At 39.0% G+C, this 22,046-nt stretch overlaps 1 protein-coding gene across 3 annotated transcripts in view; it reads left to right on the top strand.

Moving 5' to 3' along the window:
• The window catches only part of HADHB (hydroxyacyl-CoA dehydrogenase trifunctional multienzyme complex subunit beta), a 36,497-nt gene that overhangs the window by 2,122 nt on the left and 12,329 nt on the right, over nucleotides 1–22,046 (top strand). For 2 of the 3 annotated variants that reach the window (XM_027113642.1, XM_027113641.1), the window contains exons 2-6: nucleotides 3,846–3,920; nucleotides 4,025–4,069; nucleotides 12,584–12,683; nucleotides 15,472–15,516; nucleotides 19,648–19,747. In XM_027113642.1, the coding sequence (XP_026969443.1) occupies nucleotides 3,854–3,920; nucleotides 4,025–4,069; nucleotides 12,584–12,683; nucleotides 15,472–15,516; nucleotides 19,648–19,747 (357 nt within the window). In that variant the 5' untranslated portion in view covers nucleotides 3,846–3,853. Of the gene's footprint in view, nucleotides 1–3,845; nucleotides 3,921–4,024; nucleotides 4,070–9,753; nucleotides 9,890–12,583; nucleotides 12,684–15,471; nucleotides 15,517–19,647; nucleotides 19,748–22,046 lie in introns of those variants that run through there. The other variant, XM_027113643.1, reaches the window with a different exon arrangement.

Below are 22,046 nucleotides of genomic sequence, written 5' to 3'. Positions count from 1 at the left end.
TGTATTTCCTAAAGCTTAAAGCGGATGACAATAACTAGGTCATATATTGCTTAGTCCTTCTTTCTTTTGAAATCTGTCTCTACTTTTTATTAATTTTTGATGGGATGTATATTCTATTTAATTTTTTTCCCAGAAACTTCAGGAAGTCTAAAGAAAATAACTATACCAATAACTCCACCACCCAAAGATAACTACTGTTAACATTTGCTTTGTATTTTTCTGGACTTTTTAAATGCATTTGTATGTTTTCATCTATCTATCAAGATACTAGTATATGCAGATTTTCTATAAAACTAGAATTATACTGTACATTAAAAATAAGATGCTCATTGTAAAAAAAATTTTAAGAAGACAGAAGAATATAAAATGACAGTCCCTCTTTATCTCTTCCATATATAGATACAGCTTTATGGATTTTCGTCTCTTTCTGTCATAAAATGGAGTCTTACTATATATTATTCTGCAGTCTGCTTTTTCATTTAATATATGTTGTGGACATCTTTGCATGTCATTATATACATGTATGTCATTATGTTTCATTTTTCTTTACAAACTGCTGAACAGTATTCCATGGTATGTTTGTAATATTATAATTTATTTAACCATTTCCTCCTGTATGCATCTACATCTTGAGTATTTCTATTGGCTAGAGATCTATGATTGCTACATATACAACTTGAATATTTCTGTTGCTTAAAGACCAATAAGAAGAATTACTAGGCTCAGAAATTCACAATTCAGAATCTGAGAGAGAAATAAAAATTGCCTCCCAAAAAGGCCTTACCAATTATACTTTTATCAACTGTATATGGAAGTGCTTAAATAAATCCATTCTCACAAGAATTGTGTGCTAACCATATTTTTAATTTTTGCCACTTAATAACCCCAAAATGACCTTGTTTTAATTAAAAAAAAATTTTATTGTTAGTGAGGTTGAACATTTAAATTTTTATTTATTTGACATTTTTTTTCTTCTGTGAATTGCTCATTTTTCCTTTTGGTCATGTTTCAGGAAGGAGCCTTCCAGCTGCAAATAACAGAAAATTAAACTTAAATTGGCTTAATAAAGGGGATTTGTTGACTCACAGAACGGAAAAGCACAGTGGGAGGGTGGGTTTCAGATACGATTCAATCAGGGCTCTAGTTTCTTTTTTCTGAATTTTCAGCTCTGTCCTCCTTTGAGACCAGCTCTACCCTTACACTAGCTTTTATCATGTTTGCAAACTGCTCTAGCCATGCCAAGCCTCAGAAGGAAAGAGTATGTTCCAGAATTCCAGGCAGAAGACTTGAATGTCAGACTGACTAAGACCATCCCTAAATCGATACCAGTGGTCAAGGCAATACCATGCACTATTATTTTAGGCCTTGGTTGCCTGAACCAAAGAGAATGAGATTATTCTGATTGGTTTAAACCCTGGAGTTGAGCTGGATTCAGTCCCATGTAAACCACATGTGGCAACTACATAATGGTGTGAAATGGATATTGGGGTGAAAACCACAGATTCCATTATAGATTGCTTCTCTTTTTCCTGTAATTTGTAGAAGTTCTTTATGGAGTATGGGATTTAGCCCTTTGTTTTCCATGTTACAAATACTTTCTCTGAATCTATTGTTTGCCTTTTAACTTTATTTTAGTGTCTTTTGCTATGTAGATATTTTAAATGCTTCTTTAATCAGTTCTTTTAGTTATTCTTTTCCATTATGGCCTCTAGGTTTTATACCATATGTTGGAAGCCTTTCCCCAAGATTATAAAAATATTCTCTGATATATTCTTGTAGTAAGCTAGAAAAATATATATTTAGATTAATGCATCTGTAATTTGTACTTATAGTGTGAGCTATGGATCTAATTTTTTTTCAAATGGTTAGCCATTTTCCCAACAAATCTATTGAGTAATTCACCTTTCTCCCACTTATTTGAAATGTTATCTTTATTACATACTAAATGCTCATACACATGAGTATGCTTCTGAACTTGCTACATCCTGTTCTGTTGATTAGTTTCATTTATTACTGTGCCAGAATTGAACTGTTTAATTACTGGTACTTTATAGAAAGTTTTGATATCTGTTAGAGCAAGGTCCCCCTTTTTTTCAATCAATATTTTCTTGACTAGTTTCATGAATTTTATTTCAAGAGGAACTTTACTTATGGGGATTTATATTCCAGACTCAAGTGGCATCAAATGTAGCTTCTGGAAAAGTGGTGCCCATCTCATGGGCCAATTTGTGTCTCCAGGGCCAGAGTCCCTTGAGTATACCTAGGCTGGTAAGCCTAGAGGGTGGACTCCTCCATCTCTTTCCAATCCATATATTTGGTAAATGTGGTTTTTTTTTCTTTTTGGAAGCCACAGGGCATCTGTTTTTAGTCAATGATGACCTAAGAAAAGTTAAACAAGGCTTTTATATTGGCTGTTGCTGTGTAACAAATTAGTCCAAAATTTAGCAGCTTAAAACAGTAAAAATTGATTATCTCATACAGTTTCTGACGGTCAGGAATTTGGGGGCAAATTAGCTGGGTCGTTCTGACTTTGACTTTCTCATGAGGTTGCAGTCAGAATGCTGGCGAGGGCTGTAGTCATCTGAAAGCTTGTCTGCGCTAGAGGATTCACTTCCAAGCTCAGTCACATGGCTGTTGGCAGGAGGTGTCAGTTCCTCATCACCAGAGCCTCTTCATCGGGCTGCTCCTGAGGTGCCAGCTGGCTTCCCCTAGACCGAGTGATCTGAGAGAGGGACCAAGACGGGAGCTGCAGGATCTCTTAACAGCCTAATCTCGAAAGTGACATCTCATCATTGCTGATGTATTCTTTTGTTACACAGACCAACTATGTAAATAAGAATTCAGGGAAGTGGAATTACTGATCAAAAGTTAGGTGCAGTTGCAGTTTTTTGACAGTTACAATAATTGCCAAATTGCCCTCCATAGTGATGCACCTGTGGAGGTGCCATCAGTTTACACCCTCAGCAGCAGTGTATGAGAGAGCCTGTGTGTGCAGGCTCCCACATGATGAATACCAGCCCTTAAGTCAAATATTATACCTCGGTGCCGTTTTAATTTGTATTTCCCTTATGAATGAGATTGAACATCTTTTCATGTATCTAAGAGCCATTTGTATTGATATTTCTGTTTCTGTGAACGGTTTGTTCATATCCTTTGCCAATTTTTTTCTTACTGATTTGTAGGAACTCATTTTTGGGAATTTAGGGAAGTATTTAATATATTTTATATATTTTAACATAGAGGGGTTTATATTTTTATTATTTTGAAATAATATCAAGCTTATAAAAAAGTAGCAAGTGCAGTGTATGAACTTCTTTTTCTTACAGCAGTTAAGATGTGATACTGCACTATCTCTGAATACTTTAGTGTGTATCCCCTTCAAATACAAACATTCCATAAGCATTCTGCATAATCACAATACAACCATCAAAATCAGGAAGTTCACATTGGTAGCTTCATGATCATGTCCAGCAGGCTCTACTCCTTTGGCCCTAGAGAAAAGCGTAAACTCTGGAGCTAGACTATCTGGCTTCAAATCACAGCTCTGCCTCTTACTAGTCTTTCAATCCCTGTATGCCTCCGTTTCTCATCTCTTACGAAGGGTGTAATAATCATGCGTACTTCATAGGTCCTTGTGAGGATTAGATGGGTTACTGCTTAGATTAGTGGTTTGTATACTATGTCAGTGTAGCTATTATATTATTAGAGGAAGGGTAGTTGGTAATAGAGTAAATTTTAAAGTATTTTATAGTAGTCATGGATGAGATATCAGAGATCATAGACTACACTCTAAGCTACAAATTGTTCAAATAACCCAGAAAGTCTTTTTGTTCTTCTCTTTTTAGATTTAAGAATGACTTCCCTCTTGACTTACACTTTAAAATATCTTCCCAGTACATCACAATGGACCCTCAGATTTTGTAAGTTTCATTTCTTTCTTTTTAAGATTAGATTTGGTTGTGTAAGCATCTTGCACAGACATGGAATTGTACTGCTTTTTGTAAACACTTTTTTTGTCTTCCAGCTATGAGACCTCTGAGCTGTTCCTCCCAGTTACGAGCTGCCGCAGGTACAGTAATTTGTAAAAAAAAAAAAAGAAAAAAAAAGAAAGAAAGAAAAAAAAAGTCTGATTTAGAAGTTAGATTCTAGAATCTAAATTTGTGAATTTTGAATAAAAACCAAAACTAGTTTGCTAACTCTCCCTTTTGTTGAGCAACATGAACATCACTGTTGCCTTTAAATTAAAACAATATAGGACCAATCAGTAACAACAGTACATGGTGTAGGGTGGGCTCGAGGATGTTGCCAGGAGGCTGCTTTCTGGGATATGGAGCCTGATGGAGTCACGCAGGTTCCATGAACCTTACTGGTCAGTTTAATCAGCTACTGGCTGTCAGTCCTAGAGATGATTAGCGTACAAACACTCTGGAGACTGCTGTGGAGCCAAAAGGTAACTTTTCAAACTTTCAGTGACAGGCTTCTCTGTTAATGAATATCCTCTTAGTCCATGTGCAAGAGGATGTGTGCATGAAATAGGTGTGACTGTGGAACCAGTTAATAACAGAAGGTTGTTCAGTCAGTATGAAATGAAAAAGGAAGGAAATTTGTTGATTTTATATGGTCTTTTAGACCCTTGGTAAAGACTTCTTCACTGTTGAATACATACTTTTGCAGAACCTACTGTAGGTATGTATCTTCACTGTCCAGCGCTAAAAATCCCCAGACAGGTTCTCCTTGCCTGGGTCCTGTATTGACTATGACTTCTGATTTTGGTTTTATTATGGTGTTTCTACTTGAATAATAGCTTAATAGAAAAAGCGTCTTACTAGGATTCAGAAGACCTCTGCTCTGTTCCAGTTCTACTTCTTTCTGGGCAGTTTGGCCTTGAACCGATCACTTTACTTGCCTGTGCTTTAGTTTCTTTATCTAAAAAAGAATAATAATTTTAGTCTTGTTAACCTCAAGTAGTTATGAAGATATTTCATAGCACTTTGAAAACTGTAAACTCAATATAAGTACAAGGTAGGAATTCCCTGGAGGTCCAGTGGTTAGGACTCTGTGCTTCCACTGCAGGGGGTATGGGTTCGATCTCTGGTTGGGGAATTAAGATCCCGCATATCACGTGGCTCGGCCAAAAAAACATATATATATATACATATATATATATATATATATATATGTACAAGATGATATTTTTATATTGTTTTACATAAGTATATTACCAGGGGTCTGTTGCCTAATCTCACCTAGAAAAGTTTCACGTTGCCATGTAACAAATATATTTTCTGTGGCCTCTAAATTCTAATTAGAATATAGATTTGTATAGGCTCACAAAGAATAATTCCTTTCTATCTCATTTCACCTTTTCCCTAATTCTAATGTTCACCCAGGACTTTGCAGTCAGACAGATAGATCTGATTCTTTGCCAACCAGAAGAAGGTCACATTGCATACCAACAGAGGGAAGGCATTTTTGTGGCACATAGATTATTCTATTTCATATTGCTCTTAAAGTGTTTTGTGTTTCTGTCTCCCCAACTATGTTGTGAGCCCTTCTGAGACTTAAGCCTTTTAGAGTCCCTGGTGTCTAACACTGTCCTAGCGATTTCTGTTAACGTTGATGGTGATAGTGGTGCAAGAGGGCACATGATAAGACAAAGGAATGTAACCAGCTGATTTGAGGGGAGGGAGTGGGAATGTACCCATGCTGAACAGGTTTTAGGTTGCAGTAATTTTGTAACTAATTCCTCTTGGATTGCATGTGAATTGCATGTGAATATGCTTGACGGTGCTGTTAGGATGAAGGAATTAGAATAGAGGGGTACAGGTTTATTGATGTTTCCAGTCATCAGGTTGACTGGAAATGTGTCTGATGGAAATTTTGACTTATTTGATGGCTATATATACTATGCATCTTCCTTGACTTACAATAGGGTTACATCCTGACAAATCCATCATAAGTTGAAAATATTGTAAGTCAGGACTTCCCTGGTGGCACAGTGGTTAAGAATCCGCCTGCCAATGCAGGGGACATGGGTTTGGTCCTTGGTCCGGGAAGATCCCACCTGCCGCGGAGCAACTAAGCCTGTGCGCCACAACTACTGAGCCTGTGCTCTAGAGCCCGCAAACTACAACTACTGAGCCTGTGTGCCACAACTATTGAAGCCCATGCACCTAGAACCTGTGCTCTGCAACAAGAGAAGCCACTGCAATGAGAAGCCTGCGCACCACAACAAAGAGTAGCCCCCACTTGTCACAACTAGAGAAACGCCCATGCTCAGCAATGAAGACCCAATGCAGCCAAAAATAAATAAATAAATGAATAAGTTTGTTAAAAAAAAAAAGAATATATTGTAAGTCAGAAATGCATTTAGTACATCTAATCTACCAAACATCATAGCTTAGCCTAGCCTACCTTAAACGTGCTCAGAACACGTTGGGCAAAATCATCTAACACAGGCCTATTTTATAATAAAGTATTGAATGTCATGTAATTTATTGCATATTGTACTGAAAGTGAAAAACAGAATGGTTGTATGAGTATAGAATGGTTGTAAGTGTATTGGTCGTTTACCCCTGTGATTGTGTGACTGACTGGGAGCTATGGCTCACTGCTGCCCAGCATCATGAGAGAGTATCATACCACTTACTGCTAGCCTGGGAAAAAAATGAAAATTCAGAATTCAAAGTATGGTTTCTACTGAATGTGTATTGCTTTTGCACCATCCTAAAGTTAAAAATTCATAAGTTGAACCATGGAAAGTCAAGGACCATCTGTTTATCTATATATCTATATCCACAGACATACATATATATAAAACAATGGTATACTATATGGCATGTCATCTCTCTGCTTTGATTGATTTTTTTTTAAATGAAAGGTTTTTTTGTTTATTTATTTATTTATTTATTTTTGGCTGTGTTGGATCTTCGTTACTGTGCGCGGGCTTTCTCTAGTTGCGGTGAGCAGGGACTACTCTTCGTTGTGGTGCGTGGGCTTCTCATTGCAGTGGCTTCTCGTTGCGGAGCACGGGCTCTAGGCACACGGGCTTCAGTAATTGTGGCACGTGGGCTCAGTAGTTGTGGCTTGTCGGCTCTAGAGTGCAGGCTCAGTAGTTGTGGCACACAGGCTTAGTTGCTCCGCGGCATGTGGGATCTTCCTGGACCAGGGCTTGAACCTGTGTACCCTGCATTGACGGGTGGATTCTTAATCACTGTGCCACCAGGGAAGCCCTGATTTTTTTTTTTTTTTGGCTGCATTGGGTCTTCGTTGCTGTGCGTGGGCTTTTCTCTGGATGTGGCGAGGGGGGGCTACTCTTCATTGCGGCGCGCGGGCTTCTCATTCTGGTGGCTTCTCGTTGCGGAGCACAGGCTCTAGGCACATGGGCTTCAGTAGTTGTGGAATGCGGGCTCAGTAGTTGTGGCTCACGGGCTCTAAGCACAGGCCCAGTAGTTGTGGCACATGGGCTTAGTTCCTCCATGGCATGTGGAATCTTCCTGAGCTAGGAATCGAACCTGTGTCCCCTCCATTGGCAGGCGGATTCTTAACCACTGCGCCACCAGGGAAGCCCTCTGCTTTGATTTTAATTATGTATGTGAAGTACAGAATGTATATGTCAGCCATAGAATACTAGGTTTGGAGTTGGGAGGAGTGCTTGAGGTCATCTAATCTAGCTCCCATATTTGCAAATAAGAAATTTTTGGCAGAGCAGGGACTAGCACCCAGATATTTTAACCCCCTATTCAGATTCTTATACTACATTGCTACTGAGTGCACATAGCACTGTGGAATATATAAAAAAGAGCCTTTGAGAAAATTCTGATGTGATTAGGAGCCAGTGTGCACATGAAACAGAATTAGAGTCCTTTGGGTGACTGTTCAATATATAATGAATATTATTTTTAAATGTGACTTCCAGTATTACTTTAATTACTTTATAATATGCTAAATTGTTTGGCCAATTTTTGCCCCATAGGTTGCCCTAGAAGTTAAGAGGCAGGAACTACAGGTGGCTGTAGTTATCAGGGAAGGCTTTATTTAGGAGGTGGAATGTGAACTAGGCCTTAAGGGTAGGTAAGGATTAGATGGACAGAAAGGAGCCACTCAGATGGGAGGGTATATGAATGAAGGCAAGGGGTGTGCAATGAAGTCAAGGCTGTGAGGCACTGGGGGCTTGCTCATCTTGCTACATGTTGAGAAGTGGTGGAGAACGTTTTTGGATCATTCAGTTGGAACCAGGTAAAGCAAGGAATTTGTTGGAAGAGTTAGGAATTTGAATTTTATCTGAAAGTGTGTAAAAGGAACATGCGGTCAGTTCTTAAAAAGTGGAACGATGTGATGGTATGTCATCTGACTTTTCCTCTCATCACTTTATTCTCTCCAAGGTCAGTGACAAGTAATCTGCAGATCTTCAGACTTAGCGGCCTTTTTTCAGTCCTCATTCTCCTTGAGTGTTGAAATATTTGACCATCCTCTGCTCCTTGATACTCTCCTGCCTTTGCTTTCATGTACTGTTTTCTCCTCAGTCTCCTACCACCTCTCAAGTTTACCCTCTGTCCCACATTTTCTCTCTGCCCTCTAAATGTGGGGAGATCACAAAACCAAGTGTCTTTTATTGTGAGTAAGGGGCCCACTCAAGTTAGGGAGAAGAGGGCTTGAGTACTACAGCTAGGGAGGTATTAGGAACCAAGCAGCTCTAGGGGCAGCCACTTTGTCTCAGTCGTGGCCACATGGTGTGTCACTTTCCTGGCCTTCCTGCTTCTCTATATATATATTCTTCTTCACTCCTCTTGCTGGCTTCTTTGCTCGCTCAGGGTTTTTGCTGCCCCATAACTCTGACTTAAAAATAATTTCAGTTTATTATCACCCTGGTTCTTCCTCATGGCATTTTTTCAGCTTCAACTAATTGGTATTTTTCTCCATGCTTTGCTTAGATTCCTGTGAGAGAGAATCAGATGCAGCTTATCACTTGTAGGTAGATGACGTGGGTTACTGGTTGGCCACTCTATGGATTGACTTCAGGTAGTCAGGTAGTACCCACCCTGAATCTAACCAGCTTTGGGTGTGGGCTTAGGGACATGACGTCTATGATTGCCCCTTTGCAGGGACTCTAAGCAGGGCAGCTCCATTTAGAGGGGGCTATGGGTGAGCAGGCACTGCAAAATATGTCTCTACTTTTCTCCTGTTTTTTTTGTTTGTTTGTTTTTTTTTGAGGGTAGAAAGCGAGATTTATTGAGTATACTGCAAGGGAGCAGTGGGCGAGACCAAGAGGGGGTCTTCCCTGGGGGAAGAGAAACTGGGCTTCATTTTGGTCCCTTTTGGTCACGCTTGGATTAATGTCCTACCCTTATGGTGGTTAGGGCTACGTATGTCGTAGCTCAATCTTCCTGGTATACCAACTGCTTGCGACCGTTGGTAATTTCCATTGGGGGAGGGTGTGATTGTCTTACCTTGAAAGGACCTCCCCAGCCTAAGATGGCTGTTGTATTGTTAAGCTCCACATTTCCCCCCAACAGATCAGCAAAGTCAAATCACTGACATCTGGGTGACAATATCATCTCATGCTACTTCTGCTGAGAAGGGGCGATGTGGGGTCCCAGTTGGCTTTGCTGATCAGCTCTGGGGCTGTGGGATAGTGTGTGAATAGAAATTTGGGGAGGCCTGTTCAAGAGTAGTCAACTATATTGATTCTAGTGGTTGGAATCCTTGTCTTGTCACCATTTGTAGCTTGATGGAATGAAATCGTTTTTTTAGTGACTCACTTGAAGTACCTGGAAATGTTGGTGGATCAGGATGGACGGTCCTCAAGGGAGGATGGAAAGAGAAGGGGAATCTCACAGCATGCCTGGATTCACCAAGCCGCTGCTGCCGACTGCATCAGGCGTTGGAAGTGAGGAGTACCAAGGCTAGGGCCAAAGGACATTGCCACCCGATTAGGCAGGGACGGTTGGTCGGTATGGGACTGGGTTTTAGGTCCGCTGAAGAGTTGCCTTGGCCAGGATACGCAGTCCCCCGGTCTCCAGGGACCTCAGACCATCGGCAGTGTTGAAGAGGAGAAAAGACCATTTCCAGAATGTACCCCTTAGGGCGAGAGCAAGTTGGAGTCTCGTCCTGGAGGCCTTTGGGTCCCACCAAGGAGCAGATGTGGCCATTTGCCCTGAGTCAGCAGGCCGATCGCTACCTGTTGGAAGACGGATCAGAAAAGGCAGAGAGAGGAGAGAGCGGTCTGGTCCCTGTACTGGCCATCAAAATGCCCACAGAGTGTGGCAATGGGGCTGGCAACATGAGTGGTGAAAGAATTTACCAAGCCAGAAGTGAGGGTAGAAAGCGAGATTTATTGAGTACAACGTAAGGGAGTGGCAGGCAAGACCAAGGGGGCATCTGCCTCTTCTGTATTCTAAAATGCATATATATCATGGCTCTCCCAGCTACACCTCACTTCTCTTTGGAGCTTTAGTTTTGCATTTCTAGCTCTCTGTCAAATGTACATATCCACCTGGGTGTCTCTCCATCACCTCAAAGTTAGCATGTTTAAAATTGAGGTCACTTTTCTTCCAAAACCAGTTCTTACTCTGTGTAGAATAACTAGGTTTTCTTAGTCTCTAAGCTTCCTTTATAATCCTGTTTTCCTTTCTTTCCATATCTGATTGGTCACCAAAATACATAGTCTTCCTTTATAAAATCTCTTGTATTGGTCCCTTCCTTTCCATTCACAATGATACTGCCTTTATTTTGGCCATTAGCACTACAGGCTTGTTTTTGCTACAGTCTCCTTGATAATCTCCACGTGCCTGTATCTCCTTCACCAACCAATTAGAGCTGCGAGGAGAATCTTTGTACCCCATTTTATCATGACTCTTAGCTTTCACTACTATTTTCTTAAAGTTGGTTGTCGATATTTATCATAAGTAGCTCTCTATGACATAAGTGGGTGTGGTAAGGTGATTGTTAAAATTTTATTACCAATTCTTTAGGATTTTTCTCTATCTCTGGTAATGAAGGAATGGTGATAGGAGATGAATTTCAGCATTAACGGCAATAAGAAAAGAATGAGACACATGTAGATACACAAACACAGAGATCTTCCAGCTATATTGTTAAGTCAGAAAAGTAAACATAATACACAAGTGTGTGCATGTACATGCATAAAAAGAAAAAAAGTGGTAAAGTATATACACCAAATTAGCAGTATCTACCTCTGGGAAGGCAATTACATGGCAGCAGAGGACATAAAGAGGGAACTTTAGTTTTACTCTCCATATTTTAGTTATGTTTATCTTTCTCTTCTTTTAACCACCGGGATATGTTCATGTTTTATTTTTTAATTAAAACATTAGAGAAAGGTTGCTCTCTTTTTTTAAAATTTATTTTATATATTTATTTTTGGCTGCGTTGGGTCTTTGTTGCTGCGCACGGGCTTTCTCTAGTTGTGGCGAGCGGGGGCTACTCTTTGTTGCAGTGCACAGGCTTCTTATTGCAGAGCACGGGCTTCAGTAGTTGCGGCTCGCGGGCTGTAGGCGTGTGGGCTCAGTAGTTGTGGTGCACGGGCTTAGTTGCTTCGCGGCATGTGGGATCTTCCCGGGCCAGGGCTTGAACCCATGTCCCCTGCATTGGCAGGCGAATTCCTAACCACTGCGCCACCAGGGAAGCCCCAAGGTTGCTCTTTTGTTGTTAGAAAATAACTAGACAAATTGAGCCAGAATTCAGGAAGCATTCTGGGTTTTTGTAGAATGGCAGTAGTCACCAACCAAATGCCTTTATTTCTACATAGAAAAGCAAGAATATTAAGCTATATGAAGACTAAACGATATCAGTCATTGTAACTTCTAATATTAGGGGCAGGCTTAATTGGTTGCTTTCAGTGGAATAGATTGTCAAACATTTGATTAAAAAAAACCCAAAAAACAATTTGTTAATGGCATAAACAACCTTATCATTAGGTATAATCTCTGTATTTAAATATTTTTTGGAAATTTGTAAATGCTAGTTAATTTCTTAATCTTTTTTTTTTTTTTAGTTGAAGTGGTTTGGTAAATGACAAATGCAACTTGGCATTGAATGATATAATTCTTCTTAGAATGTCTGTCTTTAAAAATGTAAAAAGTGGGCTTCCCCGGTGGCGTAGTGGTTGGGAGTCCGCCTACCAATGCAGGGGACACGGGTTCGTGTCCCGGTCCGGGAGGATCCCACATGCCGCGGAGCGGCTGGGCCCGTGAGCCGTGGTCGCTGGGCCTGCGCGTCCGGAGCCTGTGCTCCGCGACGGGAGAGGCCACAGCAGTGAGAGGCTCGTGTACCGCAAAAAAAAAAAAAATGTAAAAAGTCATTTGACTTCATATATATTTTTTTTTTTAAGATTTTTTTGATGTGGACCATTTTTAAAGTGTTTATCGAATTTGTTACAATACTGCTTCTGTTTTATGTTTTTGTGGTTTTTTTGTCCCCGAGGTATGTGGGATCGTAGCTCCCTGACAGGGATCCAACCCGCACTCCCTGCATTGGAAGTGAAATCTTAACCATTGGACTGCTAGGGAAATCCCTGACTTCATATATTTTAGTTAATTGTTCTTTGAACTTTCTCTTAAAGCTGTCCAGGCGAAATCGAAGAGAACCTTAGCCAAACCCAACCTGAGGAACATTGTGGTGGTGGATGGTGTCCGCACTCCATTTTTGCTGTCAGGCACTTCGTAAGTATGAAATGATTTTGCTACATGTTCTTTCTTTCTGTCTTTTTCTTTTTTCTCTCCAGCTGTATTGAGGTGTGGTTAACAAATAATAACTGTATATATATATATATGTATATATATATGTATATATATATACATATTAAAAAACTGTATATATATATGTATATACATTGTGAAATGATTACCACAGTCGAGTTAATTAACACATCCATCACCCCATGTACTTTATTTATTCCTTTTTTTAAGGCACTTTCAAAAGGGATCTTTGTCAGTGTAACCCAGTAGGTAATACTATTGCTAGTGGACTAATATATGAAAAACATTTTCATGAAATTAATACAGAATAAGTCAAGCCAGTGGTGAAATAATGTGACAAAATTTGTTTTTTATCCATTCTGCTGAGTAAGCCTCATGTAGTGTTAGATTGAACCAGTCATATTTTAAAAACCTAGTGTGGGACCAGATAGTTTGCTTCTAACAGAGATATCCTTTCCTCATCTGAAGATAAGTACTGTACGTTGTTTCTGTGCCTCTTCAGAAGTTTGAATATGGAGGATGTGGGCCCATGGGCATTCTGAAGGGCCTTTAGTCTGTGGCTTTGGTTTCCTGGAAATTATCAGAATTGGAGTTGATGGACTGGTCCAAACCCTGGTACAGCACAACCCCAAATAAATGGAATAAGAATGATCCTAGACCAGCCCCCAAGTTCCCCAGAACCAAACTGCTATTCTCCCTAGACTTTTCTCCTCCTTTTTCGTCCCCAAGTGAGGCCCAGGCTGTCCAAAAGTTGACGATGGGCTTTGGGAACTAGGTGCAAACTAAATGAAACATTGGTTCTATTCTGTTTAGATTGTTCTATTGTTTGTATTTTGAACTAACAGTTACTAACTTAAAAATATTGCTAGGGAATGCCAGGCATCTGCTAAAAATAACAAGACCTTTCTGTACTAATATGGGAAGATCTTGAAGATATGTTAGGTGTAAAAAGCAAGGTTCAGAGCAGTGTGTATAATGGCACCGTTTGTGGAAGATACAGACCTGTGTGTGTGTACGTGTGCACGCGCATACGTACACAAACAATAAACGTTCATTTTTAAACGATGGTTTAGAACCTAGAGAGTATTTTTCTTATATAAGTGAATGCTGGTGAAGTTTCTTCATTCACCCTCTTCTCTCAATATAGTATTGTAATTTTCCTGTACTGACACAACAGCAGTAAGAGTAAGAATCTGTAGCTTTAGCAGCAGAGAAGTGATGAGAGGGGATCCTCCTTGTACTCAGCAGTAACAGGGTAGGAAAAGAAAGTTCCATCAAGAGAAAAGTTCTTGGCTAGGAAGACCATTTTTTTGTAAGGGCTGTTTGTATACTGTGTAGAAGTTTGATTCCGACTGTTTTACTAGCTGTTAAAAAAAATACAAACACGCTCAACTATACTTACATTATTTAAACATTTGCTTTGATAATTGGTATTTGCGTGAAGTTTGAGATATTCACATTAGCATAGGGTTTATTCCTTTTGTTGTGTTTTATTATTGTGTTCTAGTTTAATTTAGGATCCTAATTGAGAAAGAAGATAAAGTTCATGAGTAATTTAGTGACACAGAGAAGAGCATTGAGTAACGTAAGAAAATATAATTAATAGAGAAGAAAGAATAAAAATTTTAAGGTAATATTCATGTACAGAACAAAAGTGACCAAAAAATAATATAGAAGGAAGAATTTATAAAGAAGACAAATAGTTAAGTCATATTATTAATCTTATGATTGAGGTGACAAATGAGTCTTCTATAATAGAAGATCATTTTCTAGGTAGAAAAAGATCTTTTTCTGTTTGATTTGAAGAAGCTTTGCTTTCAACTTGAGTGATATTTGAAAAACCAAGTTTTTCTTACAGGTACAAAGCACTTTGGAAGCACTCCTAGGAGTACACTGCAGCAGTGACATTTGGGAGTCTATCACGCATCCTGGTAGAGAGGGGTATAGGAGCATGAGAATAAAGATTGTAAAATGCTAAATAATTATTGAACTCATAGATTCAGACATTTTAAAATTGACACACAACTTTTTCCCAAGTTATTCTGCTCTAAATTTGAGGGAACTGGTTTTACCTATGAAAGATTTTTAAAACTACTGATGATTCTTCTGTGATTCAGAGTAAAAATAAAAACATTTTTGGATTTTTTAGGTTTTAATTTTTAGGAATTTAAAGAATGAATATTCTTATTTAATCCAATGGTTAAATCTTTGACTTAAAAATAAAGGGCAGTGGTTGAGAGTCCGCCTGCCGATGCAGGGGACATGGGTTCATGCCCCAGTCCAGGAAGATCCCACATGCCGCGGAGTGGCTGGGCCCGTGAACCATGGCCGCTGAGCCTGCGCATCCGGAGCCTGTGCTCCGCAACGGGAGAGGCCACAACAGTGAGAGGCCCGCGTACTGCAAAAAAAATAAAGATAAATAAAATAAAGGAGAACTTAAAAGGTGGGGTTTAAATAAAAATATTTTATTAAATAAAATATTAAATGTTAAATATTTAACATGTGTCATGCTGAACAATACGACAGTAGGCAAGATTCTTGTTCGCTTCTTAGCCAGCTCAAAAGGAGTCAAGGCTTGCCAGATTTTTAAGGCTGACAAATAGCAAAGTCACACTATTTCTTCATTTGGAATGATGTTAAGTGCATTTATAGCATCATATGTTAGATTATTTCTTTAGGTATTTCAAACAGAATGAAAAACATTTTTTATTAAAGCTCTAGGCTTTTGGTTTAAATTATTTTCTTTCCCCAGATATAAAGACCTGATGCCACATGATTTGGCTAGAGCAGCGCTTTCGTAAGTAAATGCAGTTTCATTTTAGTTCTTACTTCATTAAAAGTACTTCTCTCCAGTTTTTACACTTGAAATAGCATGTTTAATGGAATTTCCATATCTAAGATATGTTAACTTTTATGTGGTGAGAAAAAACAGTAGATTTTACCGGATTCATTGATTCTTCATTTTAGCCACATGTGCTACACAAATTCAAGCAGCTGGTGAATGTCAGCGACCTTTATTCTGTAGGCGTGACTATTTCTTGGCATGACAGTATTCCTTAATGAGTACTGTAGCTAGCTGCTGGTTGTAAGCAATGTAGGGCTAGATTGATCAGGCTAGTCCTACATTGATCAGGCTAAATACAATACATATATTTGATGATTATCTTAGAAACTTCATACTGTACGAGGATAGCTGAACAAATAATGCAAATACAGATGCAGAACCTGTGTATACAGAGGACCAACTGTACTCTGCCATTTTATTTAACGGACATGAGCATCCTCAGATTTTGGTATCCCTGGTGGGATGGGGATGTGCTTATTTATCTAGAAAAAAGCCTAGAATGAGACCTGAAGGTTCCTGTGCAAACCAAATAAAAATGTAAAATTAGATGTGGTTGCATGAGATTGAGATGGAAGAATAATTTGATGAGAGTCAACATGTAAGGCATTATCTTTCATTGATGCTTTGCCTTTGTGTCTTTAAGCAGCTACAGGTCTTTCATAGTTTGAAAAAACCCTTCTTTGCACCTTTTTGCCCATCTTGTTCTGTTTGTTCTCTTCCTGCCAACCTCTAAGAATGAATGAAAGCAGCAGTTGCTTTTCTTTTCTTACTATCCATTTATTCTCCTTAATCCCATAATTGCTTCCATTCCCATGGCTCTACAGTAACTATACTTTGGAAGCTTCTCTTAATAATGACTGTGTAATCACTAAACGCACCAATGTTTTCTCAGACCTCAATGACTTTGTCTTCTGTAGCATTTGACATTGTCAGCTGTACTTGAAACTGTCTTCCTTTGACTTCATGTTACGCCATTACGGTTTTCCTTCCATTTTCTGACTGTTTCTTTTCTACTTCTTAAAAAACTGGATCCTTTCTTCTATCTCGTTTTTAAAGGTATTTTGTAAGTTTTAGTCCTTAGAACTTTGCATTTCTCTGTATGCATGCTTTTCCCTAAAAATCTCATCTACTTAATCTTTATTTTTTTATGTAGAGGACTTCCAAATCTCTAAATTTGACCTGTTTTCTTAGGTATCTCAAGCTCAGCATGTAAAAAATAAAAATTATCTTTTCCCTGAAGCCAGCTTACTTTCCCATTCCTGATAATGGTGCTGTTTCTGATTATGGTCCCAGGCTGGAGATTTACAGGTTTTTCCTCAACTTTCTGTCTTAAAAGATGTCAACTGTACAATAAAATTGAAAGTGAACACCTAAATACCCCTCACTTAGCATTAATAAGTGTTATTATTTTGCCATGTTTTCTATAGCTATATGGTTTGAAGCATTTGACATTGTTTCCGACATCTTGATACTTCAGCCTTAAATTCTTCAGCTAGTACTCCTAAGAATGAGGACCTTCTCTGTTATCCACAATACCATTACCATAGCTAAGATGATAATGATTGTATGATAACTTCTAGTAACCAGTTCATAGTCAAATCCCCCACACTTGTTCCAAGAAGGCCCTTTCTTTTAATTTTTTTTTTTTTTCCAAACCAGGACCTGGTCAAAGTTCATATTACAAATGAACATGTCTCTTTGGTCTCTTTTAATTTAGGATGTCCCTGCACTCCACCCGCCATGAGAGTGACTTTTTGAAAAGACCAGGCCAGCTGGCCTGTAGAATGTCCCACATTCTGGATGTTTCTTCGTAGTAATATTTAACTTTCCTCTGAATTTCCTGTAAACTGGAAGTTAGATCTCTAAGCTTGATTAGATTCAGGTTAAACATTTTTTGGTAAGAATGCTTCATAGGTCAAGTGCATGGGTATTGCATCATGTTAAGAGGCGCATGATGTGTAATGTTAAATCTAATCACTCGGTCATGGTGATCAGACCACTAGATCTCTTGATTATAAAGGTGTATTTTTTTCCTTTGCAATTAGTAAGTCACCTGTAAAGTGATATCTTAACACCATGTAAACATCTTGTTCCCCAACAACCTTTGACCAAATGATCTTAGCATTCATTGACAATTTTTGCCTGGATTATTACAGTTATTACATTACAGTTACAGTTATGTATACAGTTATACAGTTATGTATACAGTTATACAGTTAACTGTATTACATTACAGTTATTACATTACTACAGTTATTACATTAGAGATTACAAAATTATGACTTTGATCATTCTTTTATTCCTCCTATATTTATTGGTTGGTATTTTTCTGTAAAGAACAGCTTTCCTTTTTTTTTTTTTTTTAAGTGATGTGGACTTATAAATTTTTATTTATTAATTGTGTTAAAGCCAAGCTTGGTCACTGTTCTTTTTGAAGCTCAGATTATCCCATAGTTTATCTGTGGGAGTTCCTTCAAGTTGGCTTCTATGGCCCTTTTGTTTTTTAGTATAATATTGTTTTTTGAGTGTAATTTGCATACAATAAAATGCACATATTTTTAAGTATATAGTTTTATGAATTTTGTCAAATGTGTACACCCTGGTTCCTGTTTTTGCTATGGTCCCATTAATCTTTGAGTGCTTTCTTATTTTTGGCACAAAAAAGATCAGAGAGGTTCACTTTGTACTTTTCTTGCCTTAGACCTGGCCTCAGTCATTTTTTAAAAAGTTAATACCTTTAGGGCTTCCGTGGTGGCACAGTGGTTAAGAATCTGCCTGCCAATGCAGGAGACACGAGTTCGAGCCCTGGTCCAGGAAGATCCCGCATGCTGCAGAGCAACAAGGCTCGTGTGCCACAGCTACTGAGCCTGCGCTCTAGAGCCCGCGAGCCACAACTACTGAAGCCCGCACGCCTAGAGCCCGTGCTCTGCAACAAGAGAAGCCACCTCAGTGAGAAGCCTCCGCACCGCAACAAATAGTAGCCCCTGCTCGCCGCAACTAGAGAAAGCCCGCACACAGCAACAGAGACCCAATGCAACCAAAAATAATTAATTAATTAATTTAAAAAGAAAAGTTAATACCTTTGCTAGTAAATGGCATTTAGAAACCAAGTCTGAGTTCAAGATGTGCTCATTCCTACTGGAGTGTTACTGCTTCTAGTCTCTATCAGTGATCAGAACTAGAAAAATATGTTATTTAAATTGTGTTTATATGGATATTTCAAATTTAACATAACTGGGATTTTACTCTTTAATTTTCTATTTGTTTCTCTTTTCTTCTTTTTTTAAAAATATTCATTTGGTTGCCCCAGGCCTTAGTTGCAGCAGGCGGGCTCCTTAGCTGTGGCCTGCGAACTCTTGGTTGCAGCACACATGTGGGATCTAGTGTCCTAACCAGGGATCGAACCCGGGCCCACTGCACTGGGAGCTCAGAGTCCTAACCACTGCACCACCAGGGAAGCTCCCTCTTTGATTTTTTTTTTTTTTTTTTTTTGTGGTACGCGGGCCTCTCACTGTTGTGGCCTCTCCCGTTGCGGAGCACAGGCTCCGGACGCGCAGGCTCAGCGGCCATGGCTCATGGGCCCAGCCGCTCCGCGGCATGTGGGATCTTCCCGGACCGGGGCACGAACCCACGTCCCCTGCATCGGCAGGCGGACTCTCAACCACTGCGCCACCAGGGAAGCCCCCCTCTTTGATTTTTGACTGAAAACTTTGGTTTATGTATCTGTTTTATCCTATTTCAAATTATTTTTTTTTAATTTTTTTATTGGGGTATAGTTGATTTATAATCTTATGTTAGTTTCAGGGGTACAACATAGTGATTTGAAACTTTTATAGATTATATTCCAAATTATTTATGATTCTTCCTATTTAAATTGAGCATCAGAGGTTGACTTTTTAAATTAGACTTTAATTTCTTTGATAAGGCGCCACATGCTTGTCAAATTAAGGAAAAGATCCAGTCTCTACTCTTAAATCCAAAGTTAACCTTTTAACCAAAGTTAACTGTAGTGCTTTATGTGATGATCTATGGCACTGTCTTGAATGTGTGAAATGTTTCTTTGCTTTGGACTTCTGCTGGCAGGGGTTTGTTGCATCGGACCAGCGTCCCAAAGGATGTTGTTGATTATATCATCTTCGGCACAGTCATACAGGAAGTGAAAACAAGCAATGTGGCTAGAGAGGTGAGTAAAACAAACTTTGTATTGTTTAAAGATCGATAGGAGAATCAATTTGAGTTTTAATTAATAGAATTTACTCTTTAAAAGTTTTTAAAATTCATTAAAGTTATATTTGACTTAAATGTGATTTTACTACTTGAATTATTTTATATTTCAAAGAATTATAGTATAAATCAAATGATGTACACTATACTAGAACATACTTATACTGTATACCAAATCAATTATTTAAGCTGGTTTGTGATATTTTAGTTTGTTTTCTCTTAGGAAAATAGAGATTATGGCAAAGTATGGTTGATGTGACTTTTAGTAATGCTAGATATTGTGGCCTCTAACTTAAAATTTCAACATTTTATAAAGAACTTATTTCATAACACGGTTTTTGTTGGAGGCAGCCTTGCTTATTCATTTTTTCCCTTTGACTAGATGACACATAGGGCAGTTTCTTTTTTTAACTATTTCACAGGTGTTTACTTTTACCCTAGTTGGCAAAGCGCCATGTAGTGTTTATTGGGCGGCTGAGATATGACAGGCCTTGGAACTTCTGCAGCACGTTCTACAGGCATTTCATAATGAATAGTCCAAAAACATTTTATGGGCTTTGTTTCAATTCAAAAGTGGCTATTTGGGTAAAGTTGGCTCCAAAGCACATTTCAGTGTGCTAAGCATTTTCTTTATTTCTGGTTTGTGCTTGCCATATTATTGTGTTCAGTATAGTTGGAAGGTCAGTAACTTTCACCACTGTCAGCCAAGAGAAGGGGAAACGAGCAGGACTGAAAGTATTTGTTTTGTCCCCCCTTTTTACTCATTAGTATACGTTAAGACTGCTCAAGGCCTGGTGTTACCGAAGTCCGCCATAATCAGCTACTGTATATTGTAAGGGAGGCAGGAAAGAATTAAGAACAGGAAGAGAGGGGCTTCCCTGGTGGCGCAGTAGTTGAGAGTCTGCCTGCCGATGCAGGGGACGCAGGTTCTTGCCCCGGTCCGGGAAGATCTCACATGCCGTGGAGCGGCTGGGCCCATGAGCCATGGCCACTGAGCCTGCGTGTCCGGAGCCTGTGCTCCACAACGGGAGAGGCCACAACAGTGAGAGGCCCACGTACCGCGAAAAAAAAAAAGAACAGGAAGAGGGTTTTTTTTCCCTGTCCTGATTTTTTTGTTTTTCCTGGATCTTCACACTTCTAAATGTATCAAATATGACAACTTCATGAGTATATCAACATTTTCAACTTTTATATTCTGAAAAAAACAAAGTGACTCTTGTAAGAGTGCTTAAAAAGTAAATATTAAATCTGTTTCAGTTTTCTCTATATTTCTGTTCTATCCCAACACTAAAGCCATAATGCTTTTTTTTCTAAATTTTTTTCTGGAAATTTTATGTCCATATGCAAATCTCAGCTATTGATTGACATGTGGTAGATTCCCTCTCCCAGCCCTGTACTAATACTAAAGGCTAAATTGAGGGGATATATTATGTCTCTCTATAGTTGTTTTTGTAACCTAAAGGCTACTGTGACTACCAGCTAGAAAACTTTAAGCACCTGTTGTCTGTATTAATAGTGTAATAATGAAATCCTGAAAGGCTTCTGCTGCTGAGTTCCCATGAACCTGACTTCACTGAAAGGCCTCAGCATACTTCCCTGCTCTCCAACTTAACTAAGAGGCATTTTCCTCCTTTCCCCTCATTGTACCATCTAGAGCCTAAGCTTGCCTTGAGAGCTATTCAGACTTTAAATAGAAACATGTAGACAAGGTTCACCATCAACCACTTCTATTTAAAGTTCCTTCAATCTTGAGAGTCATCTGGGGCCAAGGGTGTGACACAGGCTAGAAAGGACCACGTGAGGATCAGGCCATTACAACCTCAGTGCCCTTTACACTTGCCCTACTGGGAAGCTCTCCTCCCCTTTCCCTTGGAGACTTGCCTCTCTCTTCCTTCTGGGTTGGTTTACATTGAGAGGCTGAGGTGCAGTTGCCAGCGGGTAGTTTTCAACAGAGTGTTGGGCACTTAGTATCAGGCCTCACTGGAAAGACCAGAGTAAGGTCATGTTGCATGTACACTACTGTAACACATTTCTGTCCCTATGGATTATGGTGAATGGTGGTAAATGCAGTAACTAGTATAGGTAGTATAAGTATGAAGACAAAAATCAGTTAAGAAGCAGAACCCTTTAATCTCAGCTTTGGAAACATGTTAACCTTACCAAATTATAGAAAATCTTGTATTCTGAGGATAAATAGTTTGAGAAAAAGGCCACTAAAAATTAATTCCCTTAATAGGAACCAGAATTTCATAGTAAAT

This window comes from Aethalodelphis obliquidens, unplaced genomic scaffold, assembly GCF_003676395.1.
Source record: "Aethalodelphis obliquidens isolate GAN/ISIS:26980383/991018 unplaced genomic scaffold, ASM367639v1 scaffold12, whole genome shotgun sequence".
Classification (NCBI taxonomy): domain Eukaryota; kingdom Metazoa; phylum Chordata; class Mammalia; order Artiodactyla; family Delphinidae; genus Aethalodelphis; species Aethalodelphis obliquidens.
The sequence above is the reverse complement of the archived record's forward strand: the minus strand, read 5'-3'. Positions and strand labels throughout refer to the sequence as shown.